Source organism: Arthrobotrys flagrans, assembly GCF_004000055.1.
Source record: "Arthrobotrys flagrans strain CBS H-5679 chromosome Unknown unitig_0, whole genome shotgun sequence".
In the NCBI taxonomy this organism is placed as follows: Eukaryota; Fungi; Ascomycota; class Orbiliomycetes; order Orbiliales; family Orbiliaceae; genus Arthrobotrys; species Arthrobotrys flagrans.
Window position 1 is genome coordinate 5,811,948 of NW_027137550.1, and position 27,798 is coordinate 5,839,745.

The 27,798-nt window shown below is 46.3% G+C and overlaps 10 protein-coding genes across 11 annotated transcripts; 4 read left to right on the forward strand and 6 right to left on the reverse strand.

Annotated features, from left to right (window-relative positions):
- Positions 1–31: 31 nt before the first annotated feature.
- Positions 32–802, reverse strand: DFL_004712 (uncharacterized protein; the record flags this gene model as incomplete). The annotated part of the gene is made up of 3 exons (XM_067633853.1): positions 32–503; positions 562–641; positions 725–802. 3 exons carry the CDS (start codon positions 800–802, stop codon positions 32–34), a joined length of 630 nt encoding a protein of 209 aa, XP_067491980.1.
- A 198-nt stretch (positions 803–1,000) lies between these two features.
- DFL_004713 (uncharacterized protein) lies at positions 1,001–2,512 on the forward strand (the record flags this gene model as incomplete). Its single annotated transcript, XM_067633854.1, has 2 exons — positions 1,001–1,279; positions 1,331–2,512. 2 exons carry the CDS (start codon positions 1,001–1,003, stop codon positions 2,510–2,512), a joined length of 1,461 nt encoding a protein of 486 aa, XP_067491981.1.
- A 285-nt stretch (positions 2,513–2,797) lies between these two features.
- On the reverse strand, positions 2,798–3,662 carry DFL_004714 (uncharacterized protein; the record flags this gene model as incomplete). The annotated part of the gene is made up of 4 exons (XM_067633855.1): positions 2,798–2,929; positions 2,994–3,086; positions 3,156–3,445; positions 3,503–3,662. 4 exons carry the CDS (start codon positions 3,660–3,662, stop codon positions 2,798–2,800), a joined length of 675 nt encoding a protein of 224 aa, XP_067491982.1.
- Positions 3,663–4,066: 404 nt separating this feature from the next.
- On the forward strand, positions 4,067–5,302 carry DFL_004715 (uncharacterized protein; the record flags this gene model as incomplete). The annotated part of the gene is made up of 2 exons (XM_067633856.1): positions 4,067–4,089; positions 4,210–5,302. The coding sequence occupies 2 exons, from the start codon at positions 4,067–4,069 to the stop codon at positions 5,300–5,302; spliced, it is 1,116 nt and encodes a 371-aa protein (XP_067491983.1).
- Positions 5,303–5,706: 404 nt separating this feature from the next.
- Positions 5,707–7,122, forward strand: DFL_004716 (uncharacterized protein; the record flags this gene model as incomplete). Its single annotated transcript, XM_067633857.1, has 4 exons — positions 5,707–5,965; positions 6,061–6,137; positions 6,208–6,323; positions 6,381–7,122. The coding sequence occupies 4 exons, from the start codon at positions 5,707–5,709 to the stop codon at positions 7,120–7,122; spliced, it is 1,194 nt and encodes a 397-aa protein (XP_067491984.1).
- A 211-nt stretch (positions 7,123–7,333) lies between these two features.
- On the reverse strand, positions 7,334–8,975 carry DFL_004717 (uncharacterized protein; the record flags this gene model as incomplete). Of its 2 annotated transcripts, XM_067633859.1 has the most annotated exons (2): positions 7,334–8,775; positions 8,903–8,975. In XM_067633859.1, the coding sequence occupies 2 exons, from the start codon at positions 8,973–8,975 to the stop codon at positions 7,334–7,336; spliced, it is 1,515 nt and encodes a 504-aa protein (XP_067491986.1). The 2 variants fall into 2 exon arrangements, with proteins under 2 accessions (XP_067491986.1, XP_067491985.1); XM_067633858.1 differs by lacking the exon at positions 8,903–8,975 and having other exon boundaries at positions 7,334–8,074.
- Positions 8,976–9,466: 491 nt separating this feature from the next.
- DFL_004718 (uncharacterized protein) lies at positions 9,467–11,410 on the reverse strand (the record flags this gene model as incomplete). Its single annotated transcript, XM_067633860.1, has 8 exons — positions 9,467–9,629; positions 9,685–9,806; positions 9,866–10,087; positions 10,139–10,594; positions 10,661–10,788; positions 10,854–10,886; positions 10,956–11,120; positions 11,197–11,410. The coding sequence occupies 8 exons, from the start codon at positions 11,408–11,410 to the stop codon at positions 9,467–9,469; spliced, it is 1,503 nt and encodes a 500-aa protein (XP_067491987.1).
- A 418-nt stretch (positions 11,411–11,828) lies between these two features.
- On the reverse strand, positions 11,829–13,669 carry DFL_004719 (uncharacterized protein; the record flags this gene model as incomplete). Its single annotated transcript, XM_067633861.1, has 6 exons — positions 11,829–11,949; positions 12,017–12,698; positions 12,770–12,783; positions 12,835–12,907; positions 12,961–13,542; positions 13,606–13,669. 6 exons carry the CDS (start codon positions 13,667–13,669, stop codon positions 11,829–11,831), a joined length of 1,536 nt encoding a protein of 511 aa, XP_067491988.1.
- A 221-nt stretch (positions 13,670–13,890) lies between these two features.
- Positions 13,891–15,113, forward strand: DFL_004720 (uncharacterized protein; the record flags this gene model as incomplete). The annotated part of the gene is made up of 6 exons (XM_067633863.1): positions 13,891–13,944; positions 14,009–14,147; positions 14,213–14,332; positions 14,400–14,624; positions 14,696–14,781; positions 14,856–15,113. 6 exons carry the CDS (start codon positions 13,891–13,893, stop codon positions 15,111–15,113), a joined length of 882 nt encoding a protein of 293 aa, XP_067491989.1.
- A 1,216-nt stretch (positions 15,114–16,329) lies between these two features.
- Positions 16,330–21,434, reverse strand: DFL_004721 (uncharacterized protein; the record flags this gene model as incomplete). The annotated part of the gene is made up of 14 exons (XM_067633864.1): positions 16,330–16,394; positions 16,634–16,739; positions 17,152–17,206; positions 17,586–17,612; positions 17,823–17,831; positions 18,061–18,081; positions 18,243–18,261; positions 18,327–18,372; positions 18,470–18,504; positions 18,655–18,702; positions 18,768–18,880; positions 19,063–19,150; positions 19,253–20,878; positions 21,245–21,434. The coding sequence occupies 14 exons, from the start codon at positions 21,432–21,434 to the stop codon at positions 16,330–16,332; spliced, it is 2,448 nt and encodes an 815-aa protein (XP_067491990.1).
- Positions 21,435–27,798: the final 6,364 nt, after the last annotated feature.

Sequence of the window (27,798 nt, forward strand, 5' to 3'; positions counted from 1 at the left end):
CCCAACCGTACATTCAAAAGCGAGTTGGTATTTATGCCTTCTGACTAGCCTGCCACTTCTTAATCCTTCTCTTGATGTCCCCGATACTCTGTTGTCGGATATTCAGCTCCTTATCCCAAAACATCGCCTGATAGTCGTCGCCATGCTTCGCCACCAGTCGCTCTACCCAATCGGATTCTCGATCACTCTGTACTCTCTCCTTCTTTACTCCCAATGTTGCCCTGTGCTTCAGTGCGCGTACTAGGTCTGTTTCGGTTTCTAAAGCCGATGGGGTATCGGTAGTTTCCTCCTCGTCGTTATCATTGCCGTCCAATGTATCATACAGTAGATTCTTTGAGTATTCGACTTTTAGTATAGACCCATCTTCGCCTCTTGTGATTCGTGCTTCTTGATGGCCCAGCGCACTCGATTTGGCGGGTTTGGATTCTTTGACTTTTGAGGGATGTTGTTCTTTTCCGCCGGTGGCGGTCTTGAGACGATGTGTTAGGCCGAGACGGGCATAGCTATAAAAAGATTGTCAGTCCCCTAGGAATCGAATATCGGGAAGGGCGGGATCCATACTTTTGCGCCAGTGTCTGGTTCTTGTCCCACGAATCCGCGACCAGTTTACTACCTGTGATGTTCGGTCGTTTACGTACGTTCTGTTTCCGCCGTGTGACTTTGTTAATCGACGAGCGGTTCTTTTTCTTTTGAAGTTCGCGACCCATGTTTTTAGTGTACAGACCGGTCTTGAGACTATTGTGTAGATTGTTTTGGCGGTTGAAGGTTGGAGGTAGGTTTTTTTGCAGAGGGCGCTGTGCATATGAATTCGAAGCTAAGCGGAGCCTGTCGAAATTTTTCTGGGCTGCCGGCCACGCCAAGACCTTAAATTAGCGAACCCAGAAGCTCGAAAGCGTTCCCTCAATCAACCATCAACAACCATCACAACCGTCTCGCCCTTCTCCCCATCCGACACCTATTACCAACCCTTTCGGATAAGGGAGACTACTTTATACCAGCGATGAGCGGAACCGTAACCGACGTCCGCGATGTCCTCGGCATCGACCCGGGAGCACTCGAACCACGCCAACCACCCCTCAAAAAACAACGAACCGTCGAAAAACGTCCCGATGGTATAACCCGTGAACTATACGCGCTTCTCGGCGAAAACGCCCCTCCCGTCGCCGTCGTCGAACATAGATTCAAAGATAAACCGAAATTCCTGGGATCCGTCGCACCCTGGCGAGAACAGACGTTCAAGAATCCGGCACGAAAGGATGATTTGGAGTTGAAACATTGGGTTAGGCAGAGTTCTTTGCAGGAGGCTAGCGGTGGTACTGATGGAGAACAGGAAGGGGCCGGCCAGCAAACGTTGCCCCTGGATTATCAGTTTGCGAAGTTTAATATTAAGATCAATGTTTTGGAATACTCGGACGCGGAGTATGATGCTGTTTTGAAGGATGACGACTGGTCGAGACAGGAGACGGATTATTTGTTCAAATTGATAAAGGAATACGATCTCAGATGGGTTGTTATAGCGGACCGGTACGAATTCGAAGGGAAGGATAGGACGATGGAGGATTTGAAGGCAAGGTACTACTCGGTTTGCAGGAATGTGATGGAAATGAGGACTCCCGTCACCATGATGTCGGCGGAGGAAAGTGCTTTGTATAGTGCCATGCATTACAACAAGGAGCAAGAAGTGGAAAGGAAGAGAATCGTTCAGATGCAGCTTTACAGAACGCCTGCGGAGGTCGAGCACGAACAGCATTTAATCGCCGAGTTGAGGAGGATACACGACAGCCACCAACAACTACTCGAGGAGAGAGAGGAGTTATTCAACAGGCTGGATTACCCACAATCTACCGGTTCGATCGCAGCATACCAAGGATCGCAGGGTCTCGCCACCCTCGCCCAGAATATCTTGAATTCCGACCGAAACAAGAAGAGGAAGTCCATCGTCGCACCACCGGGACAACCCGCCGAAAAGGAAGAAACCGCCAAGGCTCCACCGACGGCTTCCGCTGCTAGCCCGGCCATCTCGCGACAGGGTAGTATCGCCGAGCCGGCCAGGGCACACGGACATCAGCGAAACGAGTCAACAGCAAGTGCCTCGGCCCCGACGCCACTCAAAGATAAGAACAAGAGTAACATCAAACAGCTCTCCAAAGCCGAAGAGGCACAGTATAACCTTTCGCATCATGAGAAACTTCAACCTGGCGTGTTCTTCCGAACCATGAAGATGAACTTGCCCAAAGCTAACTCTTTTATTAACAAGAGTCCGGCTATCATGGCCGAGCTCAACATTCCACAAATATTATCAATGCCTACATCAAAGACTTGCGCAAAATACGAGATTCTTGCGAAGGAAATCGCTGCGTTGATGGATATCAGGAAGCAACTTGAGAAGGTCGAACAGGAGACTAGGATTTTTAAAGCCCAGGAGGCTATGGGAGGTGATCGGTCGAAACGCAGTGCCAGCGTTCTCAGCGATGTATCAAGGTCTTCGAAGCGTCCGAAGAAAGATAAATAAACCCACCTCCTTGCGATCTTTTTTATCGGACACTTCCCTGGACCTTTCTTCCCTCTTCGATTTATTTTACAGTACTAGTATTTCTCACTATCGGGCGTTAACGGGAGCTTAGGACGGAACTCTTTTTTTTTTTTTAACAAACACAGCTTTCATGTATCTTATATGGGAACTTACGCTAGGGACGAGACAAGATTCTACATATCTCCTCTTGATGACAGAACGAAATCAGACCGGTTTATCCGGTGGTTTTTCTTAAGAATGGTTCCGCATAAACCCTTCGAATCTTTAGTAACCCGACGCGGTAATTTTCCACGTTCCGTCCGGCTGGATAACGTGTGTCTGCTCGGAACCGCCTGCGACTCGACAGGAGCTTTCTGTTTCAATGGTGTTATCTTCTCGCAGTTCGATATTGAATCCCTAATTAATATTTCTAAATTAGTGACAATGAATCGATACTAACTGCTGAAATATAATAGCTTACCCCATAGAACCCAGGGATAGGACACCAAATACTAAGACCTGGCAATTCAAGAAGAACCTCGATGGTGGGGATTCGGAACCTATGTTCCTCGATCTAATCACACAACTGTCAGCTTTCTAAAACATTTTCTAAAACGAAAGAAGAAAAAGGGTACAATCGTACCAACGACGCCACCCGACTCATAACAACCTCATCCAATCCTTTCTGAAGATTCTTAATCGTCTGTTCATCCAACCGGCGTTCGTAATGCGGCTTCAACGCATCCAATATTTCTCTGGATCTATGATGCTTCTTCGCAATATCATACGCCGTCTCATTCGTATCCATTGTCCGAAGATTTCTATAAGCTCCGAGGGATACAAGTCTTTCAATATGTGAAACGGTAGAAGTAGATAACATTGCAGCTTGGTGAAGGGTTGTCCAGCCGGATGGGGGTCTGGTGTCTTCGGGTTCTATAGATCGTTGTTAGCGATAGATTTTAAATACGAATGTATACAAGAAATGCTTACTCCTCAACCTCCAACTGTTGGGAATATTCCCATCCTCGATACACTCAAGCGCTTGATCGAACCTGCCGTTAAACGCATAATCCGCGAGTTTGTCGCGTCCGGCGACATAGTGATCGCGGTACGTCGAAGCTACGCACCCGCCGATCCATTCGTAATGCATGTTGCGCAGGATGACACTCTTGTGGATTGTTATGAAAGGGAATGGGGGGTTGAAGGTTATTTGGTATTTATATTTGACTTTACTAGAAGTACCGATTATTGTAGAAAGGAAAGACCGAATCGTCAAAAATCGAGTCGACAGGACTTCGAGCTGAGGGGTTATATACATATGGGGAGAGGCTCAAGTGTGGTTCTTTATATGCGTTGCCAATGTTCCTCCAAGAAACAAGGCTGAAAGCTAAATCCATCCAAATCGCATACAACCTTGCAAACTGTGGCTCTTGCGACCCCATCATAACGACACGTCCGCGACGATAGCCAACGTCAGCCTTGCGCTTTATCTACCGAACTCTCTTCTTACCTAATCGCTAGCTAGGGCATACCTAGCTCCCCAAGCTCGTCACCATGCAGGGCTTCAACATGGGCAGGTACTTTCATGATCATGGTCGGTCCTTTGGCCATCCCCCTTCCCATCCCAAGAAACTTTCGGCTCACCAGCCGTAGCAGTATCACATATACTAACCCCACCATACCTTCCACCTCCACAGATACCTCCCACCGGACTGGGACCCTTCCAAAATCAACTGGAACAAACAAGCCGGTAAATCCCACGCTCTCGGAAACCGTGCCTCGAAACTATCATCCCAGGGAACCCTAACCGTCCGATTCGAAACTCCCTTCAACATCTGGTGTTCCCACTGTAACAACCATATCGCCCAGGGCGTCCGTTTCAATGCCGAAAAGAAAAAGATTGGGAACTATTATACGACCCCGATATTTAGTTTCCGGGTGAAACATAGTGTTTGTAACGGTTGGATTGAGATTCACACGGACCCAAAAAATACGACTTATAAGGTTGTTGAAGGTGGGAAAAGGCAGAGCGAACCGGATCCGGATAGGGAAGGGGTGATCAAGATTAAAGACCCCGAAGAGCTGGAGAGACTGGAAAATCCATTTGCGAAATTGGAACAAAAAGCGACAGATAACGCGGAGAAATCACAACATGCGAAGAGGCTAGATGAGTTATCCAGGCTATCGGATAGGTTGTGGGAGGATCCGTATACACACTCGCAAAAGGTTAGGAAGATATTTAGGGAGGAGAAAAAGGCGAGGAAGGAGGTTGAGAAGGAGACGGAGGCTATCAGGGATAAACACAGTCTGGCGATTACCCTACTTCCGGAGATGGATGAAGATATACGACTCGCAAAGCTGGTGGATTTCTCGGATGGGCAGTATGAGAAGGCCGTTGATGAAGCACACTCGCGGCCACTCTTTGGAGAGGCGGAGAAAGTCGTCGAAAAAACGATAAGACGGGATGGAAAACCGATGTTGAAGAAAGATATCGCAATGAAGCAGAGCAAGGAACGGTTGCAACGGGACTTGAGAAGGTCGACTAGGCAGAAGATGGATCCGTTTTTACAGGACACATTCGATCCTTCAAGGAAAGAGCAGGACAGCGCGGACGTGGGAATATGGCTGAAGCGAAAACGACCACGGCCTCAGGTGTCAGATCAAGATATAGCCACAGTTGGAAACGAGGAAGTGACTGAAAATCAAGGAGATCCAGTCGGTGTACTGCAGGACGACGTTAAAGGGTCTGGACTTGGACTAGTGGGATACGACTCAGATTCAGACTCTTAGCCTTTCTTCTTATTATCTTAAATTGTGCCTTTGGAGCATTGGTCCATCTGCGTTTTTAGCGATAACATTGGGGGAGTTTGGCAATCGGGTTCGTTCATTGATTCAAGAGTATCAAGTCATAGAGATGTTTCCATAGAATGCGAATTGGTTCGGCGTAGAATGGATATAACGATATATATAACTAAGCCCTACACTTTGTAATATCTATAAAGAAAGAAATCTTCAAGAGCCTTCTATGTGCTTCGGAATCCCGAATATACGTATTCTATAAACTTCCAGTTTCGCGCCCAATAATCCCGGTTCAGTAAATGCCCAGTCAACCCGAACTGCACAGATTTGAATTCCAACACCATTCAACACACCGGTTACCAACCCCCGCCACGCGGACGTTTACCATATGCATCATGACCCTCCCTAGGCTCGTTTTTCGACCGGCGTATCTTAGGTCGTCGTGTCGTCCAATCCTCTCACGGAGTTTTCACACGAGTAGATTCAATGCAGGGATCAAGATACTATTCTGTGGTTCCGACGATTTCAGCTTGAGGTCTCTAAAGGCGCTTCAGGCGATCAAAGAGTCTACGGAGGACTCGAGTATCGAGTCCATCGACGTTGTTGTTAAGCATGAAAAGCCCAGTGGGAGAGGATTGAAGGGTCAGAGGCCGAGTATGTGATTCTTTCAATTCAGACGAAGAAGAAATTCATGAAAATATATCTCATCTTTGTATATGTTTATATACTAATCGTTCCCGGCGTTTTAGATCCGATCAGGGGTTTCGCTGATAGCAAATCTCTAAACATATTCTCTCTAGATGAAGAACAATTCAACGATTGGGAGGTACGTTTGATCACTCGTCCTGTTCTTTTTTTTTTTTTTTTTTAGAGTATCAAGCTAACTTACTTGGGAGCCACCCCGTGCCGTAGACTTGATCATTGCAGTATCATTCGGACTGTTCATCCCCAGTCGTATTCTTGAATATGCAAGATTCGGAGGGCTGAACGTACATCCGTCGTTCTTACCAAAGTAATTCTTCATCTCAGTTTTATCGAACGTTTTTTTTAGATACTAAAGTTATCCCAGATACTGGGGCGCATCACCAATCCAGCATGCCATTATCAACGACGACAGGACCACAGGGGTAGTAGTCCAAACCCTCCACCCCCAAAAATTCGACGCAGGCAGGATAATCGCCAAAAGCGACCCCGTCAATATCGAAATCGACACCACAACCTTTCCACCACCGATCACGGATCCAAATTCACCCTATCGAATACTCGAATCCAAACTCGGTGATATAGGAGCAACCCTCCTCGCCGATGTAATAAAAAACCAATACTACGACCACGTGGTTCAACAAAGACTCCCCGAAATAAAAACGGGCGAGCCACGAAAACATGCGCCGCTTTTAACAACTGAAGACTCGAGGATTAATTTCGGAAACATGACAGGGAGGGAGGTATTCCTACGAAGCCTGGTCTTTGACCATTTATTCTGCTTCAGGCAAAAGCTCAAACGCAACCCCCAGAAGAAGCTCAAACGCCCCTCTAGAATGACTATGGGACCTTTCCGCCTCCCGACTCCGGATGAGTACAAAACACACTTGAAAGGTGCAACGATAGCGACACAATGGCTTTATCTTCCATATATTTCGCCACAGACCGGGAAGAAGGACAAAAAGGAACCTGGGAGTGTGGCTATACAAATCAGTCCGGGAGAGTGGGCATGCTTCAAACACTACACCGTCGAAGGGAAGAACAGGATGGATGCGAGAGACTGGAATCTGATAGACCGCGACCTTATGCAGCTCAGCTCCGGTCTTTAGAAGGAGGCACATGATTTTGGATCAACATAAAAGACCAAACTTGGGTACTCCATTTAAAACCTCCCGTGCACCCTGAAAATAACAGACTTGGAAATGTACATGCATCAAGAATATGGATCTTAAAAAAAAAAACCCCAATCTAGTCCGCTCGAAGAACAAAATAAGAAGAAAAAAAATTTACAGATATGATACCCACCTCTTTTACCCTGTCTTACTTTCTCTGAACGCCTAGAACCGTGATGCTTCCAGGCCGAACCTGGATTTTCCAATTGTCTTTAATCAGCATCTTGGACACAGCAGGGCCAAGTCTCGACTGCCCGCCCTTACTATGAGTCCCAATACCAGTAATAATGTTAAAGGGAATCACAACCCTACTATCATTGCTATTGGTTTTAACCCACCAGCTAGTGACTCTTTCATTCGTGATCTTCAGAGCCTGCTGAACGGTCACTCCATGTAGGTCAAGCGTGTACTCAGTAGAGTTTTCGTCAACCAAAGCTTCAGCGGCCATATCGCTATACGCCCTCAACCGGGTTCCGTGATTTTTGCCCTCCTCGGCATAATAAGTAGCAACAGCGCCCATGAGGTGATCACTTTTAGAGCGACGATACGCAGCTGAAGCCTTGTTATAGGCTTCGTTCCGGGCTGCAGCGTGGTCGTTAGCGGCGAGGGCTGCAGTTCGATAGGACATTCGTGGGGACGTAGGGCTCCTCGGCGAAGTTGGAGTCTTTCGAGGACTGCCTACGATAGTCCAGGAATTCGAAGAGGATACGGCTGTTGGAGATGTTGGACTCTTCGGATTCGGGGTTCGAGGAGTAGTTTCCACGGTAAGTTTGTGAAGCTGTCTTCTGTTCAGTAGCTCTGCGAGTTTAAATGCGCTTGGAATGTCGTCTTTGCACATCTTAACCAGTCCAACGACATGAGACTGCAGCAACCTTGGGTGCTTTACCATGATGGAGCTAATAGTTTCAAGATGCGATGCGTCCTCGGGAATCGTATCCCCATCTCCATGACATTCGATCAGTGCAGCCAATGTGCCTGACAGACTCCCATGCTTATGGTACGTCGATTTAGCAACCTGAGGAGAAACATTAAGTTTCGTAGCCAAAAAGGTAACCTCCGTCTCCATTTGTTCCCACTTCGACGGTGCGGAACCTCCACCGGCGGCATCAAGCTCCTCCAATATATTCCCAACTTGAGATAGACGATTAACCTTCTTCTTCCCCCTACGCCTACCACTCTGATGCATAGAATCTTCCGAAAAAGCATCAACACCCTTCAACCCTTCCCCTTCACCGTCCAAAAACCCAACGTTGAGTAACTCGTCAATAGCACGGTCAACATCACCACCACATTTCCGAAGCGTATGGCGTAATGTAAACACTGCGATCGATGGGAACATCACAGTTAACGGGTACACTAGATCATCAGCCGTTGTCTCCCGATCACCACCACCACCGCCTTTCTCGCTTTTACTGGTGCTGGTAAGCGTAGTGTTGGTGTCCTCGTCGGTAAAGACATTCTGGGTGAAGTCCGACAGATCGGCTCCGTCAGCCTCATCTACTATGGTTTCGGCCTTGAGAGTATCCAAAACGGTGCGGGCGTCTTCGACGTTGTCGTAATCAAGTAAAATTGCCAGAACAGTGGCGCTGTCTAGCGGTGGGCAATATTCTTTCTATACGATTTGGCCAGACGAGGCTGTTAGCGGGGTTCTTCCCTACGCTTCCTTAAGGATTTTTAAAGCTCGTGTGCGTGCGGGTTAGGGAAGGTATTTGCCCACCAGAAGCTGGCCCGTAGGGTCGCTCGATGCTTGGCTTGTACTCATTGGTGTATATGCGTTTGGACTTGGTCATCACGTCGCAGAAAGGTTACTTATTTTGATACTGGTGTGGGGTGGATGTGGGTGCAGAAGTGTGTGGAGTTGGTGATGGTTGAGGGGAAAAGTGCGGACAAGGCTGCGTTATTTTATTTTAAGGATTCGATCTCAGGACAAAAATAACGCGCCACATTCTATAAACCTAATTTTTTTTATAACGATCGATTTAGTAACTTGTGAAGGTTTGGAATTCATCGTATGATAGGTGATTATAAGGAGTAACTAGGAGTATTTCGAGGTTGTAGAGACCCTTTATATACAAAAGCGGCAGTCCGGATTGCATTGACTCAGCACAAGTCGCTAGCGCTCTGAGTAACAATCAAATGGTAATGCCGCAAGGCTGACAAAGCCACTGACTCGAGCTCTGTTCTTTAATATATGATACATGCATGCATACGCACAACGAATTATGAGAGTAGTATCAATTGATATCATGAATAATGAAAAAATTAAGCTTGGCAGAAAGCGTTACTCTTCAGCTGCCAGTGCTTCTATGTCGGCGACTTCTTTGGCGGCATTCACCGAAAGAATCACTGGACTGGTTTCGTCCACACAAACACTGTCCTCAATTCGTATACCCATACCCTGGAAGTGGAGGGGGTATTTGTTATCCCTCGGAACATATATGCCTCTATATTCCCTATTAGTTTAGAATAGAATGAGATAAAACCTAGGGGGGAACATACGGTTCAATTGTAACGCACTGGCCAGTCTTCAGCTTTATGGCTCTACCGTAGGAGCCAACGTCGTGAACATCTATCCCCACGTAATGGCCCAGATGATGAGGAAATAAAGTCCTCGTCAAGTCCTATCGCCCTGGTGTCAGGATATGATATCAATCGATCCGAAGATAACGGAGGAACATACCCTAAGGCTAATATTAAACCCAAGCGACCTCAACCCAACCATGAGTTCTTCCTCTGCGATCCCATGTAACTCATCAAGTGACATCTTTGCATCTTCTCGACAAAGACCGACGCATTTCCTCTGCACGCCGAGAACAACTTCGTAAAGGTCCTTTTGTGGGTCTGTGAATTTGCCATTGACGGGCCACGTTCTTGTTATATCCGTAACATATCCGCCATAGGACTAAAAATATCAGCATGTCATTTAAAACTTCAAACAATTAGATATGCTTACCCCGCCGGCATCCACCAAGACGAAATCACCGTCCTTCAATAGCTTATCATTCCGAGTGTAGTGGATCTTCAAAGCATTATCACCACCTCCAACCACGGGAACATACGCCGACTTCTCACACCCTCCCATCCTAAACTGATACTCCAAGAACGCCCAAAGGTCCGACTCGCTCTTCCACCGTCTTTCCATCGCCTCGTTGAACGCTCGTCCCGAGATCCTTCCAGCACTTCGCATGTTTGTAATTTCAGCGAAGCTCTTGAACGACCGTAAGAGATGAATCCTAGGTTTGAGCGGTTGGGGCTTCTCAATGGGCTGGATTTCTCCTTTAAATTTCGCCAGAAGACCAACCAGCGTCTGCTTGAGACCGTCCTGTTTGGCGGATATGTCCGTAAATACCACCTCTGCCCTCCTAATGATTGGCTCTAGATGGCTTTGGAAATGCTCAAAATCTCCAGCCTAAGAATTTTCTTGAGTGACATGCATTCATAATGATATTTACCAGCATGAAAAAGGTTATCTTACATTGTCAGCGCCGAAGACTTCATACGCCCCTTCGATACCTGATCTTGGACCTTCCCAGGCTTCAGAATGTTCGTCCTTTGGTCTCACGAAAAAATGAAAGATATGTTCTCCATTGGGTCCCGTTTTTTCTATATCCATGTCAGTTCGAAATTTCCTTTGCATTGGATGCTATATTTCGTCCAAAAAAAAGTACCTACAACCCCAACAGCGTCCGGTTCCAAAAATCCTATAGCAAAAGGTTTAGACACCAATCCTACATAAAAAATAAATAAAAAATCCAAATTCGATGACCAACCTGTCAGGTAGAAGAAATCCGGATCCTGATGAAACTCATAGAACACCGGCCCAGACCGATACTTCAGTGAAGCAGCCTGAAAGATCGCAACACCGCCGTCTGGTAGAGACTCTGCAAGTTTTCTTCTTCGCTCAAGATATTCACTACCTTGAATTCCTCTAGTTACTAAGAAAAAAAGAGTTACAACATTAATCCCCAACGGATTCTCATATAATCGTTTAAATATCGCTAAATTACTTACACTCCCCCGGCTTGAGAAGATGCGGATGTGTTTCCGGCGTCGGTTGCCCAATAACAAGCCGATAGTTCTGTTGTGCGGCTTCTGTCGCATATGACCGACGGGTGGCCGATGCAATCGGTGCAGGATACGGTCTACCCGACCTAGGGCATATCGCGGCATCTGCACTCCTCAGCGCTCTCCGGACAGCCCATGCGACCCTGTTTCGAGCGTGCATTTTAGTGATATCTGAATGGAGTTGGCGTCTTGACCTTTGTTGTAATTTGGAGTCCTCGAGCTCGACATACTGAAATTTTATGCGAGAATGGTAACAAACTTCCAACACAACCTTGCCTAACAGACTTCAAGCGCCCGACGCCCCTCGATATATCATTAAGTAGTTTCACGAACAATATTTGCGTATGAAGTATCACAAAAAGCGATGAATTGAATTGACTAGTGTTTATCCTAGTGCTCGAGGCTAGGGCAAATTATAAGGTGACATCTAAGATATGAATTTGAGATTGGTGGTCCGCTAGCTATAATATTAGACCTTCAATATAAAGGCCTCTATATGGTATACACTATATATATTCTTACACTCCAAGATCGATCATAGTTATACAATACATTGATATACATTACAAAACCAGCCATCAAGCCACTGCAACATTCCTGAAGAGTTGCGACACTGGAACCATGCCATCGTCCTCTTCGTCCTCAGACTGCTCATCAAGCATTCGTCTCCTTTGGCCCATTAAACTAGAAAATAATTCACTAAATTGTCGTCATTAGCTCGTTATTTAAAGAATTTTTAGATGTAACTCGGAGGCCTAAAACTTACTCTATCTGTTGACCATGCCATGCCAGCGAATCATCCGGCATCATGAAGTTCTGAAGTTTCTCATGAACATGATATCTTAACTTCCTCCCCTTCGAAGCCTTTGTGTCCACATTAGCTCGTTTCTTCTTGACCTTAAGTTCCTGAAGATCAGCAGGGGCAAGTTGGATAACCCCTCCATTAGTAGCACTGTTGCCTCTTTGTTCCAGTAGTACCAATAGCAGTCGCTTATAGAAGTCCGTATCATCGTAAATACTCGAATCCTCGTCGATCTTCTGAGCCTTCTGTACTGGTGCCGACTCCTGGGGCACCTTGCACTTGGCTACTTCCCCAGAAACATCCACAAGATGCTCTCGTAGTTGAGAAGATATTGTCTGCACCTTTGTAGATTGGTTGAGCTTCTTCGCCATCGGGACGATGTTTGCTGAGGCTTGTACTCTTGTTGACCATTTCTCTAAGGTTGAAGTTCGATATACTGCACTGTCCGATTCCATCTTCTTCATGGCTCCCCAAACCTGGTCCAAGCTGGTATCCCGAGTTATATCCTCATGTTTCCTCTTGTTCAATGTCTTTTTCGAATCACTTCCGTCTCGGGACTTGACGAGATCGTGTCGTAATTGCGATATCGTATTCCAGAGAGCAATTGCCGCATCTTCAGCTGCTCGGACGGTATCATCGGAGGAATCTAGTGGTTCGTTGGGAAGAGAGTTGACAGATATCAAAGCATTCTTTATTTGCATTCGAGATTTAAGGCACTCGTCGAAGAAAGCCTACTTGACGTTAGTCTCGGATACTCATTCCTTTCGTTCGATTGCTCTTACCCTTTGGCCTCGCACAGCCAAACCTTTCTCTGCGTCAGCTTTCGCGGACTGCGACAAGTTGGCCACGACATTCCTTCGTATCGGTTAGTTTCTGTGCTCACCCTAAGTCAGAGAATTCGGACCTACTTTTTTCTTGGGCCATCATACTCCGAAGCTCATCTCTTTGGGATTTCCGGGCGTCTTCGTCATCATCGTCATCATCGTCCATATCTTCATCTTCATCGTCGTCTTCGTCGTCGTCCTCATCGTCATCGTCATCGTCATCCATATCCTCATCCGACCTCATATCTTCCATATCCTCCCCATCACTACCATCATCATAACCCGATATCATAGTCTGCCTCGGCTTTCCGACTTTCCCCCCCTTCGACGCAGGCGAAACAGATAACCTAACCCCACCATCCTCAGAATCATGATCACCCCCCTCGCTTATGTCGGAATCTTCATCATCATCTCCTTCTTCCACACCACTCTCTTCGCTCTCTTCGTCGTCATTGTCCGATCCTCCATCTCCGTATAGGTCGTCCCGACTTATCGTCGCCCCATTGTATTTCGGGTGTAGATGTAAATCCTGGTCCTTACGAAGTTTACTTTTTCCTACTTCGACGTAATGTTCCCTTCCTGCATTGGAATCCGCTTCGCTGGCAGCATCTGAGCCATCATCGTTGTCGGAGGCGTATGGGTCTCGTACCGATTCTGGGTCGAATTCTGTAAGGATTTTGTTAGTGCCTTATATCGCATCTTGAATATCAGCGTTTAAGGATACCATACCTGCTGGCGCCGGGTTTGACAGTTGCGCAATCTGTTCGGCGAGTGATAGCGACCGCGAAGGCATCTTTTTGATACGGTCGGATAAAATTCGCGGATGTGATATCTTATTTCGAGTCTGAAAGTCGAAAAGGAACCGTTGAAGTTTTTTTTTGGAAATTTTTTTGGAGGTTCCTTAAAAAAGCTGTCGGCCGAAAAAAGCTTGTCCAATAAAACCACAAACAACACAAATTTGGATTCCTAATTTGACTTTCACCACAACTTCAATGCAACTGGAATGCCGTCAGCATGTATCGGCGAGCCTTTCACACCGCAAGGCAGCTATGGCATGAAAACCCATTGGTACGACTGCATAGTATAAGTCCTCAAACTGTCGGGCATAGGCTTATTCCAATACGAAATCCAGGGACTCCCACGGTCCGGGGCGCCTCCACAAATCCCGCGGATGCAGCGCGGGCTGCCCCAGAAGCAAAAGATTAAGAATGTGAACAAAGTCATAGCAGTATCCTCCGCGAAGGGGGGTGTGGGGAAGTCTACTGTCGCAGGTACTGCTCCGTATCTTTGATCATACTTTGTCATGAAATCCGCTCATCAGAATCCTCATTCATAGTCAACCTTGCTCTTGGGCTTTCCAGCCTTGGTCGGCGGACTGGTATTCTCGACACAGACATATTTGGGCCTTCTATCCCAAGGCTGCTCAATCTCTCAGGAGAACCTCGGCTGAGTGAAAGTACGCCTGTCGTTCAAATATACCTTGAGCTTAGTGGGATTGTGATTAACACATATGCATGAACTAGAGAATCAACTCATTCCACTATCAAACTATGGATTACAATCTATGTCTATGGGCTATCTTGTTGACCCCGAGAACGCTGTAGTATGGCGCGGTCTCATGGTCATGAAAGCCCTACAGCAGCTCCTGCACGAGGTCGAGTGGAGTGAGCTAGACGTCCTAGTTTTGGACTTGCCACCGGGAACTGGTGATACACAACTCACCATCACCCAACAAGTCGAACTAGATGGTAAGAGACTCTGTCGAAAATTTTCAGCCTCACTTGTCATCAGCGCTATAACTGTTGTCTGCGTATAATAGGCGCCGTCATAATTTCCACCCCACAGGACATCGCGTTAATAGACGCCATCAAGGGTATTGATATGTACTCCAAGGTCAAAGTCCCCGTAAGTCTGGCCCTCTATGCCTCCCCGATACCCGCCTCCCCGGGTGACTCGCCCCTCTAACGCTTTCGTTCAAGATTCTCGGAATGGTGCAAAACATGAGCATATTCACATGTCCAAATTGCTCGCACTCGACACACATATTCGGACAAGACGGTGTCAACAGGGAATGTCAGAAACGTGGTATAGAACTTCTAGGCAACATCCCCCTTCACCCTTCAATCTGTCAAGACGCAGATGCTGGTCGCCCATCAGTGATCAAGGATCTCTCCGGGGAAACCGCAAAGGCATTCCTAGAGATTGCGGGGAAGGTGGACGGAAAACTGTTCCCGTGATTGCGAACACTAGACGAATCTATATAGGTTATCTTTGGATTCAATCTCATGTATATTGAAATTAAACAGCTTGTTCCTAGTGGATGTACCTAAGAATATATCTAACTTAGTGTTTGAATCAGGAGAGAAGCACAACACTATAAGCCTTTTTACAGCCTTGTGATACTTTATATGTGTCAAGATTGCCCAAATACGTAAAAACTGGTACCCGATTCCGGCTAAATTCAACCCACTTCGTGACTCCGAAGAAAAGCATCGACAATCACCCCATAGCACGCACCCCCCCATTATCCTTTCTAATACAATATAAAACACCTATACGATCTATTAGATGCGATCACAAGGGTCTACCCCACAATGAATCTCCAGAGTTGCAGCCATTCCTCGGACCCAATTAATGCGCATGTGCGACTTACCCCGCCGCATAAAATCAAAAGACCCTTATTAACTATGTATTGACTCCGGTCACTTATACGGAAGAATTGGCCACAGTTTTTATATCCATCATCTGACGCCTTGACATGGACAGGGCAGTGGGTTTCTAGGCCCCTTTGTCTAGTAGAAGCTAGCCAACCAGCTACCCATGTGATCGCACCTAAAATACCCGGTTAATTCTCACGATCCTTTCCGAACGGGGCATCCCCCTTCCATCAACGTCTACACGCCACAGCACTGCAGTTAATTTATGAACCCGACAGAATTCCTATCGGTACCAGGGGTTTGTATTCAAGCGAGGCGTTTTCCTTTTCATCCTCTTGCTTTTTTATCTCCCCTTCTCGAAGCATCACCAGTTTCCAGGGATTGCCTAGCGAATCCATTATTGATATATTAAAACTCCCATGTCATTCATGCTTGATGCTATTTTACATTCGCTTTTTGCCTTCTTCCACCCCGAAACTCCGATAACATTCCGAACCGTCCACCCCGTCAGTACCGGCCAGGTGGTCAAAAATCCTCGTTTTTTACACCGGGTATGTCGTCGATCTCTTCTTTCTGACAGGTAGGCAGGGACAGGAGCCCAAAGATAGGCGGGAATATCTCGTAATCGTTCCGCAGCCGTTGGTTCGCAATTTAGATTAACCATCCCAGTCACACATCTTGTCCCAAAAACGGAAATAAAACGAGGAATAGGTGCGAGTAATTGTTGACGCCAACCGAAGAGCCTCCGGCATCACGGAATTCAAGATCACGATGCCCCGTCCAAAGGAAAACTTGCTCAGGCATTCACCCGTTTGTACTTCCGAGGATCTTTTCTACTCATCCTCGTTTTATCCCTCGTCCCTATATACAATCCCAAAACATGGTTAGTTAAAAACTTCCCTACCAGTCACATTACCCATTCCAGCAATAAACATGTGTTCTGAGATGCATGGATATAGGAGAAAATCCCTCCTGCACCACGAAAACGAAGACGTCGTGTGTATGCATGGATACCAGCCCACTCTGGGACCATTTGGTCGAAAATAGGAGAGCATCCTTTCCAAAGAGTGGATTCGAAATTAGTAAGGGAGAAGACTAACCTTTGCCGCCTTCCCAGAACCCAGAGTTTTTCGAAACGAAAGAGTGACCGCAGAAGGCACAGTCATCTGGACGATAATTTTGTTCGCGAGAACAAGCTCCACAAATCTACATATCGCAATGACACGTTAGCATTCGGGAATCTACTACCCCATACTTCCGCTTCCCCACACCCGTGTGCGGTCGAAAAGTTGAGATGCCTAGCCTCGGTTAGATGGAGGCTAGTCAGTCTTCACGGTGCAAGCGCATGATCCATTATAACGGGCCTTGAAGCAAACAAGAATGTCAAAACGTAATGAAAACACCGTTCACGATGTCAAACCCGCTGCCTGGTACTTATGAAATTCCGAGTTTCATACGAAGTACGACAGCAAGTTTCATGACGTAAGACTTGACAATGTCGCGGTCCGAAAATCCTCCTTGAAGCCGGCTAAAAGACGATAATTCCTCTACGCGCATGCGCATGCACGCGGACCGTCACGGGGCAGTGAACGTCGTAATCGAGTCAGAAGCCACTCACCATTCTATTCGCATGTTCACTCGGGTGTCGAGGTTCCACAGAACTATCGTGGCATCTAATTTGAGATGATCGAGTCAGGATTTGGCTTCTTCGCTTGGAATCTGAGGTGCATTAGCTGATGCGGCTTGCAGCCTGTTTCTTGCGGTTCCTGTGGTACAGGAACCCTCAAGCGGCATGACCAAGAAGGGAGAAACAAGGCAGCCGCAACAAACCCCACACCGAGACTCGGCTTGGAGCAGACGTCTTCAGTCAGCTCGGAATGTATGCCACACTACCGAGTACCGCATTTCTTTACCGTCGGTTAAATGGGAGATCGATGATCGGCACTATGTGTTGTGGATCTTCCCGGGAAGCCCGATGATATGGGCCACGGTGATCGATAATCTCGGGAGCCTACACGAGACTCAGGGGGGCGTGGCCGGGGGGAAACTAACCTGTCGCACGGGAAAACTTTATTGCAACTAGAATTTTCCTCAGCCAGTTATGAAATGGTTAAAATGGTTTCCGGGAAAATAGGTAGATACGAAGAATGTTGTTCACGCAAGCAGCATCACCCATAGTCAAGATAACTTATGGCGGAGAGTGGGGTCGGTGTTCTCCCCAGCCTGTCGTATATCAAAAGAATGGAATATCGATGTGTGCGGTTTTGAAGGCGGCTCGGGTAAACTCACCATGAGAATCTGCAGCCAGATAGTTCGAAAGTTAGCCGGAATCAAACTATAAAATAAGCACGGAATGTCTATGGACTCTTCCATCAAAGATTCCCGGGACCATTCCATCCAAAATGGTAGTTCGACCGATTGGGTGTGTCAGGACCCGACAGTTTGGTTCCTGGGTGGTCCGTGCCACACACCGACTCTGGTTGTCCAGCAAGAAACTTTCAAAGATGGTGTGAAGATCAACACTCACCGAAACCATCGAGTAGATTTACTGCCATCCACCAATAAAAACCCAGCATGCACCCAAGTTAGTCCACCTGACAGCATCTCCAAATAGGGTAGGCGTTCTCCCCAAAACTAGAGATCTAGAGCTTCAACTAAGATCTAGACCTCTAGCTTACTAGATTGAAGATTGGAAACCACAAGACGTACCGATAATGTGCACATCGCCCTAAAGTCGTACAAACTTTTAGCACGATCTTTCCAAGTACAAAATAAGGGTCCAACTAAACTTGCCTTTCAGGGGTAATTCAGTGCCGGCCACAAGACCCAAATTTTCTTTCTATAGATCGCTCTTGCATCAACCTCCATCTAATTCTAACGGCGGCTAACAAAATGTAGATGCCGCATCGTTTTTCAAGATCTTTGTGTTGGCTCACCTGACGCCGTATACGTCCACCCGCGCCAAGGTCGACTAGAAGATATGACGACAGCGATCATTAGCATCCCCAAGATATGCTCCAATATAAAAGTTATCGAGGATAATGTGACGTTTGAAGTAAACGATCATAAAATCGCAAATAAAGAGTGTTCCAGCCTCTCAAAGATTAAAATGGCTACCTACCATCATTTTCCGAGATCCTCAAAACCCGGATTTCGGGTATAAAAAGACCTAAATATGCATGAGCATATGTAGCCGTTCAAAGTCTAGAATAAGGTTCGCCAGTTCGCACTCACTCATTTTGGCAAAACATGACCTGCAATTCGCAAACATGGGTTGCGATCGGGTTACTCCTTGAATACCGCTGGTCAATGTTGTGCTGCAGCCTGCGCATGTAGGTACAAATTCACTACAATGCAAGTTTTCAATTTTAGCCAATGTCGAATGTAGAATTTGGGTTTTGGGACATATCTGCAGTATTTCGCCATGGGACACATGGGATTGTTTCAAAATTTTTGAGATAGCAGGGCTTCTCTCCTACAGAACCCATGCGCTCTTCTGTCATTGGTATTGTGGTTTTTTCTTGCATACCTTGGAAGCAAATCTACAACAGTACAACCCGAAAGATCAAGAAATCCAGCACGTGTGTGATTTTCATGAATGAATTCTCTTCTGAAATCTAATATCGACATAATTATCGAAAAGCAAAAGACAAGATATAAGTCAGAAACAAACACAGTACTAAGAATTAAAGAGCAAATTGATGGGTGGGTAGATGAACCTATTCCGATGACACTAGCGCATTTCTCGCAGCCAAGCAGCTTTGGGCGACTATGTTTATTCTCTTTGGCTTTGATATTGTTGATGTCGGCAACGGCCTTGCAGCGAGTGCATTTCATTGTCAAATTGATAGTTTTAAGCTCCAAAAGCTCGATGTTCTTCAATTTGATATTAGGGAATGAAATCGAAGTACCACGCTCTATTGACGAAACAAAAACAGGCGCCGCAACTTCGGAATCATGTTGAAGATCCTGACTTGGCTCCGCGGGCTCATCTCTCTCCTCTTTCTCTTCATCCGAGCCAGATACTTCCTCTGAATCGCTTTCGGAATCTTCTAGCTCCCACTCTGGTGGTCGAGTTTTCTCTATAACGATTATTCGAGGTTTCTCAAGAATAGCTGGTGATGTAGGTGTTTCAGTTGACGGTCCTGCTTCAGGTATATCCTTAGGGGTGGGTTTGGCTTCCACATTTGGCCTCTGTGATGGTTTCTCTGGTATGGTTTCAATCATGTTATGCATATTCTGAGCTAGATAGTTAAGTTGTGCCATCAATGAGACTTCGGGTTTCTCTTGCGCTCGCTTGAGGAAGCCATTCTCAATACTCGTTGCAATGGACTCTGGGAAATTCTGACCAAAGACTATTCTGCAAGACTCGAGCGGATAGAGCTCAGGTACTCTCAGATCAACGCTGTTGACAAGAAGTAGCCCAGCCGGAAGCATGTTTTTCATCCTAGGTTCCAAAGGCACTTTGTATATCGTACCAATCGAATTTTTCCAGAACACGGGTGACTGTCGGAGTCTCGCTTCCAATTGTCTTGTCTCTAGCGCTCGTCTTGCCGTTGCAGCTTCCTTTTGCGCCTCGGTATATATTGGCTTCGGCGGTTCTGGTTTTGGGGGCGCTTGTGATACCTGAGGCGTCGGCTCCGGTATTTGCGATGGATGACCGTCGGCATCAACCTTGGCGACTTCCTGAGAAACGGTTCCTATATTCGGCACGATTTTGAATGTTGCAGCCTTCTCGGATGACAGGAACTCTTCAAGTCGCTTATCGAAGTTATTGATCAGATCGAGTAACCTTGTCGTCTTCGATGCTGACCTAGCCAAATTCGAAAAGCCTCGTTCGATATTGAACTGATGTCCTTTGGGCACATCCTCATTCAGTACCTTGATGGAGGGCCCTTCCGCATCTGCCTTAGGGTATTCTAGCGGAACGGACAGTTCAATCCTCAGAGTATCTAGATCATATGGAAAATCTTCTGACTGTTTCAGCTCAAGTCGATATACGCCCTGTTCCTGATCCACTTCCTGGAACGAGTCCCCCCATCGACGCTTAAGCTGACCGATCTCATTTTTCCTTCGCACTTCGGGATTACTTTCACCGGCTGGCGCAGGCCGGCGCACTACCTTGGAGGGATCAACAACTGGATAATGACGGCGTGTCGCCAATGCATCGGCCCCAGGCGCACCGCGTGCTATATGACGTACGGTGCTGGGATTTTGATGCTGTCGATCACCAGCAGGGTCCATTCGCCCGGACCCTGATGCCTGAGCAGGTGAGCGATCGTCCCCGGTGCCCTTTCGAAGCTCTGGGTCATGGGAAAACGGACATGCATCCCCATTCCTGCACCCTGTAGTGAGTATAGAAATTGATTGTATAAGTAAACGATTGACTCTCAAACCGAATTTTTGAAGATGGATTGCAAAACATGAGATTCTAGGCTAATCTCGGGAGGATGTTAATCAATCATTCGCATGAAGGAATGACATATGTCCCCGAGATTTGCATATTGCCGATAATAGGCCGTTAGAGCTTACTTCCCCAGATTTTCAAAGTCCGGGGAAATGGAATCTCGTGCCATATTGCAACATCGGGTAGAATCCATGCAATAGCCAAAAGTCAACTTGAAATTAGGACAAGTGTAAAAACTGGCCGTTTTGCAAATGAAACGAGGAGAAATAAAAATAGGGGAAATCGGAAAGTGGATTTAACTTACCGGCTTTCGTAGCATAGAACTTGCAAGGCCGAGGAGCCTTTGGTGCTCGTGCTTGCCCACGTGCCTGTGTTTGTGTTTGTGGCGACGATGACGAAGTTGCCGCACTGGCATCCCCTGCAGCAGCAGAACCGGCAAGCTGCTGAAGAGACACAGGAAAATCTTCGTCAGCTGTTCTCAATGGATCAGCCATTTTGCTTCAGCCTAGGTAGAGAACGGATCAAAGGAGTTTCTAGCAAGTAGTTGGAACTCTAAGTTTACTAAAAGATTGTTTGTTGTCTGTGTCAAGAAGATGGCTTTAGTTAGCGTGCTCAAATAGCTCTCGTCCCGCTTCCCCGCAAAAAGCTAAAGATCGTGATCTATTACCCCAATGGAAAAGCCCCTTTGTCCAATTTGTTTGACACTGTTTCCTGAAGCTTCCTCTGGAGGTCGATGCTCTAGGACAAGTGTGGATTGTGGAAATGACTGGAAGGGGGCAAATAGAATCACTGTCAGGTGCCTCGCATTGACACTCCTGTGAAGCTTAATCTCGACAGGACTCGACACCCCAGATTCGCAGTCGGAAGGGATGTTGAGTTTCGAGGTACTTAGCCGTACAAACGGCCGGCTGGAAGGAGCTGGAGGCGATCTTACCTTCTTACTTCTGCTAGAACCAAGTACAGTGTCGTATTTGGAGTCAATTGACTGATATATGTGAGTGTTTCGTCAGCTTGCAGCCGCTGGACCTTCAAGCAATTCGCTACCAGGTTTTTGGTCTGCGTCCGGAGCTCGACAAAAAGGAGACCAACTGACTGCACTTTTGTTGGAGTAAGCAAAGTTGTTGCGATCTCGTGATAGATAATTGCCTATCGACAGAAGCTTGTAATAGATTCTGGCGTAAGAGCCTCGCGTAGAAGCTTTTATATCGAATGTTAACTATTGGGGTGGCAATACTCAGTGCCGCAAATGTAAATGATTCATTTCTTGTCATGATTTCCCAACACGAACAAACATTAAGGTCCTATGATTGCTGACTCCAAATTCTGCATCACGCTAACATTAACCTGACATTAGAATCTATCTCCAATTCGAATTTTGCGGGGAAGGTGCGAAAACTCAAAATTAAGACAAGTATCCGGAGATCATTCCTTCACATCCGGTTGAAGCATCTAGATCCTATAAGACTACGAGGTTACCTCGCCAGCGCTAAACACAAACATTGGGTCCTAAGGAACATCGAGGATTGGACAGAGAGCAATGGGCTCAGAATAACTTCCCTGGTATGGCATGATCTTCGAAGTCACTTGACAGGCGACATATATCTGTGCTTTGCCACCAAGCAAGCCTCGCTCGCCCTGAGCTAGGAATGTACCCACGACATCCAATGGGAGACCACAACAATATCCAAGTACCTATCTCCCCACCTGTTTGTTTAGTTCCATTACACATCCATTTGGGGTACATGAATAAACTCCCCAGATAAGCTATGTTCGAGCTTAAACACGTCGACTTACTAGTGTCAGGAGCATGCATATCTCTGAATACTTCCTTGCCGTCAATTACCCATATGAACACAGATAGCAGCTACTTGAAAGTATTCCAAGCCCCGGCAAAACATTTACCTGCCTGAGTAGTTGTTTTTGACAGCTCCCGGTGTGCATCCTTCCATCGGGACTTTCAACGGCACGGGTTCGCCCGAAAACGTGCAGCCCCGATAGTAAAAACCGTTTGTTCTCGTAAATTGAAAAGTGCAAAATCTAACGTGGGGTTCGCCCCCATGGATATCTGCAGCTTCAAACGGTTCAAGTCAAGTTCTCATTATAAACGAGAAACGGCCCTTTGGCTGATTTGGTCTGTCGCACGGCACGGGATATCGTTGATTGATTAGGAGTATCCGAGAGAGTACCGGCTTGCATCGAATCGGAACTCCTCATGTCGATACCATCCGTTTCCATTGGAATTCGCAAGGCCTTGGGAAAGCCTCAAAGGCAAACTTTCTGTTTCGCCAAACTTTGTACACCCACTGTGTAAGCACGATTTAATATTACAGATGTTATTATTTTTTATTTATTTATTTATTTATTTATTTATTTTTATTTTTATTTTATTTTTGAGAATTTCCATATCCCGTAAATACCTTGCCGACTCTCTAAAATAAGACGACATTGAATTTCTTGAAAAGGTGGTGTGCTCAAGATCAAGGGTCCCCGATGCTGCTCGATGCCCCATCGTGGAAATTCAATTATAATAGGTTCGTTCGCTGGATTTTGCGTATTTGCGTAATGGTTCATGTACGCACTTTGGAATTGCAAAACTGCTCCACAACGTTTGCAGATTGTCTGCAGACTACTGCAGAATTCCTGTAACCGATTAACCATTCAACTTCCTTTCGTCTACCATCTAAGGTTAAGGTGGGCTGATGGTGCACATGAGCGATGAGTTGTCCATCCTCAAAACACCAACCTCCCGGGCAGCCCCATATGCCCATGGTCACAATTTAATCGGCCTCGATAACTCATAGTCGAAGACCGTCGCGAAATCGCTGGATATCATGGATGCACAACATCACGCAAGCGAAAACCAGGTCCCTCAGCACCGGGCCGCCAAAAACTTGATTTCCTTGCCCTCGGTGTACGGTGTTTCATCATTGGTCACGACTCGATGGACATCCAGTAGAGTTTTCCTTACACCAGTGGTCATCAATATAAACATTTACTCCTTTCCTTCGGCCTCCCTAATTACGGTTCTCGTGCTCACCTAGTTCAAGTTCAAGTGATTGATGACATGGCAACGATACAACCAGTCGTTTAAGCATCACCCCAATATTCATAATAAATGACATCGAACCCTCGGATGCTGCTTATTTATCACGCTTCTATTCATAAGAAATATCTCAAGTGCAAGCTCGCAAAAGTGATATTAAGGCTAACTATCAGAGCCGCCAACAAGGGAAAAGGAACGAATCGAAGCATATTAACATGCAATGTATCGAAGGAAAAATTCCTGCATGCATCAGTCTTTCCCCTCTGAAGCTAAGCTTCCCATATTCTCATCGCAGACATACCTATCATGTATGCACGAATTATGCAATTCCCTAAGGATTAAGGCAAGTCCGCGAGGAGTTCTAGGGGGAGCCAAGGTGGCTCCATGTAAGGTAGCCAGGAGTTTGGTGAACTCACGCGCACTCCCTTGTCTCGTGCAGCATTCGTACATACATCGCTGTAACTTAGATTCGCTTGACTAAATCTCACCAAAAGTTGTACCATTGTATCCCGTCGATTCAGTGTATGCAGCATTGAAAGGGAGGTCCTTGAACGTTGCGCTCCGCGGCGATATTGGCCATGCAGAGTCAAATTAGTTGAGTTGGCCCGCGGGGACCGAAAGTCTGTAGCCCCTACTGCAGGGTACGCAACCGCATCGATTCTAGAGTATCAAGCAAGGCCGAACTATCAAAGTGACTATGCATAGTTATACTGTGGTCCGCGCCCATCAGTGGCCTGGAACTTTTGGTAGTGGCAACTCGATTTTTTCCTCCACCAGCTAGTGACCCTCAGGAGGTTGCGACACAGCATGTATGCATTCCCACCAATTTCCGCTGGCTGCACAACATCCGGCGAACGCGTCGACCTCATGACAAGTGGCTGACGGCTTGGAGATGCTTCAAGCCACGATTCGATTGAATTATACCAGGCCGGTTGATTTAAATCGACACCCATGATATAAAGCTTTCCCGCCATCCTCAAAGTACGGGCCGACATTTCTTCCGTCGACCGGCCTAATTTACGAAAATTAACGGGTGGGACGGCAGGCAAAGCGGTTTCGAGGAATTATCTCGAAGTCACAATTCCATGGGCCGATTGCATAGCCTGAAGTCTAGAATCACCTCAAGAAAGTGTGCCCGCCACGAAACCCCGAGATACCAGGGCAGGATCTCAAGAGGAACCCTCCGCCAAGGAAACCTAGATTGCTATAGATATCTGCAATAGCAAGTTGGCGAAATTTTCTATAATCCTCATGCATTGGCTTTACGTGGGAATAACTAGGATGATTAGGGGGGGTGCGCTCGATAACCCGTCAAGATTCAACCAGAACATGATTCTAAGCTACCTTGTCAAGTTCATCGAGACTAAGAGGTTAATTTTGGCTCTTTTGCTATCTACAGACATTTCGCAAGCGAAACATGCTGATAAACACCCTATCCCAGCCCTATACTTCCAGGGTTGGCAACCAATTGATCGTATCACGATCAATTGCTGATATCAAAAAGACTCAGTCGGTGCACACACACCACACTGTCACAGACCTCTTGAGCTCGAGCTCTCTCTGCCACACACACCCGGCACACCCCAGATATTCGAGCCGTTACCAGCCCCCAACCCTACGATATGACTAAAACGATCGTTGGGAACTCCGATCCAACATTTTCCGGTGCAGGCAATAATGGAGGATGTAACGAAACGCAGGTAGGTCAACCGCCTTCGTCCGGCCGCTTGACCATTGGAATAAGGCTGGAAGTGTATCGCCCGTTTGGCATCATAGTTTGGACATTTATTTCATGGATGGGACATCCGCATGTGACGATGATGAAAATTTTCCACAAGGCGACAACTGACGACGGAGTTCCTGAAATGATAAAAGAACAGGCATGCTACGGATAATAGAGGCCTAGGCGAGCTATCGGAGACGGGTGGAAGGCGAAGGAACGTGAATAGAAAAAAAACTGGAATCCATTTTTTTTCATGGTTGTAGTTTTATATAAAGTGCACACTATTCCCAACCGTATGACGTTAACATTAACGCATGTTCCTCGTCTACGGCATCCCGCATCCAACCATTCCGAGCCGCTAGGATAATCTATTATCTCATCGACAACGGGAAAAATCCTTGATATCTTAGGTTGATCTATCGGCTGGATCCAATTGACACCATCACCGTCGTCAACTTAGACATTTCTTGCATACACTTTGATCCTTACTAATCACCAAATACTACAGCACCAAGACAGCACTAAATCACCAGCAACCGCGGGGAACAAGGGAAGTCAAAAATACGTTGCTAGACATAAAAACTATTTTAGTTACTTTAGTAAATACCGTCCAGTCTACTCCGAAGTTTTGCGGCCGGAGCATTGCGGACTGTCGCTGCACCCAGTGGCCGTCCCGAAACCGAAGCTGCTCATCAAGCCCGATTGGGAATTTCCTACCTTTAACGGAAAGAAATGAATTACTAGGATTACTCGTTATTTTATAGCTCAGTTTCGGGCTATTTTGCTTTCATAATTAGATCGCGATCTTAGTCTTAATTTGGCACATTCCTCGTGATAGATACCAAAAACCGGTGTTTTTGATATGCCAAACCCGTTACCAAGCGCTAGACCGACATTGAAAGGTATCAGGTCATCCTACAAGTCGACAACAGCAGCCAAAGAACGCCACCCAAGGTGCCATGTGTTTTCTGTTAGTTGCTAGTTGCATCTATTTCGCAATTACAATATAAAGTTGTAAATTATAGCCGCTCGCAATACAACAGCAACAAGTACTGGATAGTCCTATACGTGAGCATTGATGCCGCAATTGAATATTGCAAATTTTAATTTTATGGCCCCGAGATGTTCGTATCTACAACAAAATTGTACACTATTGAAATGGGCTTGATTCAAACATAATCGGTCCGGTATTGCCGAACGTCGAGAGATACATACTTTGTTATGATAAGTTGTGTACGGTATAAGCCGCAAAATCCCCACAGTAGGACGGTGGTCTCTTCTGCCGTCCATCATGACTCCAGATACCAACATCGCGGCAAATACTGATAGTCCGTGAAGATCCATATGTCTCAACTCAACCGTCTCTGGTACAGTGCACTTCACAGCTGAAATGCAAGACAAAAGTACTCTCTCAATTGAAGGGTGATCCTAACAAGTTTGAATCCACAATCCCACACTTTCCCAAGGCTTGATCACAAGCAGGGCGCAGCCGCATGGTTCTTTTGAAAGCTAAACTCTTGCATTGTTGTTTGGGTCATACCATTCACACACAATTCGAATTTCGAGGCCAAAGCTCTAGGCTTTTTTTGAAACGGAAAATTTTTCAATCCCCTCGCAAATAACGGTGAACTAATCGATCGCTGATTAGGTTAAGACTTTAGCTTTTCTATTACCGTTCGTCGATTTCATTTGAATTCCTATAACGGTATCATCGGCCGCGAACTCAAACTCTACGGATGGGCAATGTCCAGTCCCGTCCTGGTGCGTTTGTGTTTATTTAGCTCCATGGAAAACTCTATCAATGCCCCGATGAGAGACATCCGATAGAGTTCAAAGCACATGTTAGCGATGAAGCAACAGGGCAAAAAGGAAAATCGAGAACTGAAAATGGAGAATCTCCGTCCGCTAACGTCTCTGCATTATTAACTATTTCAAAACGGTTGCACATGTGGGGTATTATTTTTTCACCTTTTTTCCTTTTCTTTTCCTCTCTTGTCTGCGGAAAATGATCTGCCAATTCTGAATCACGATCCCAGCAAAAAAAAAAAAAAAAATCAAAGGAACCCTTGCTATTCGAATTTCTTACTATTTC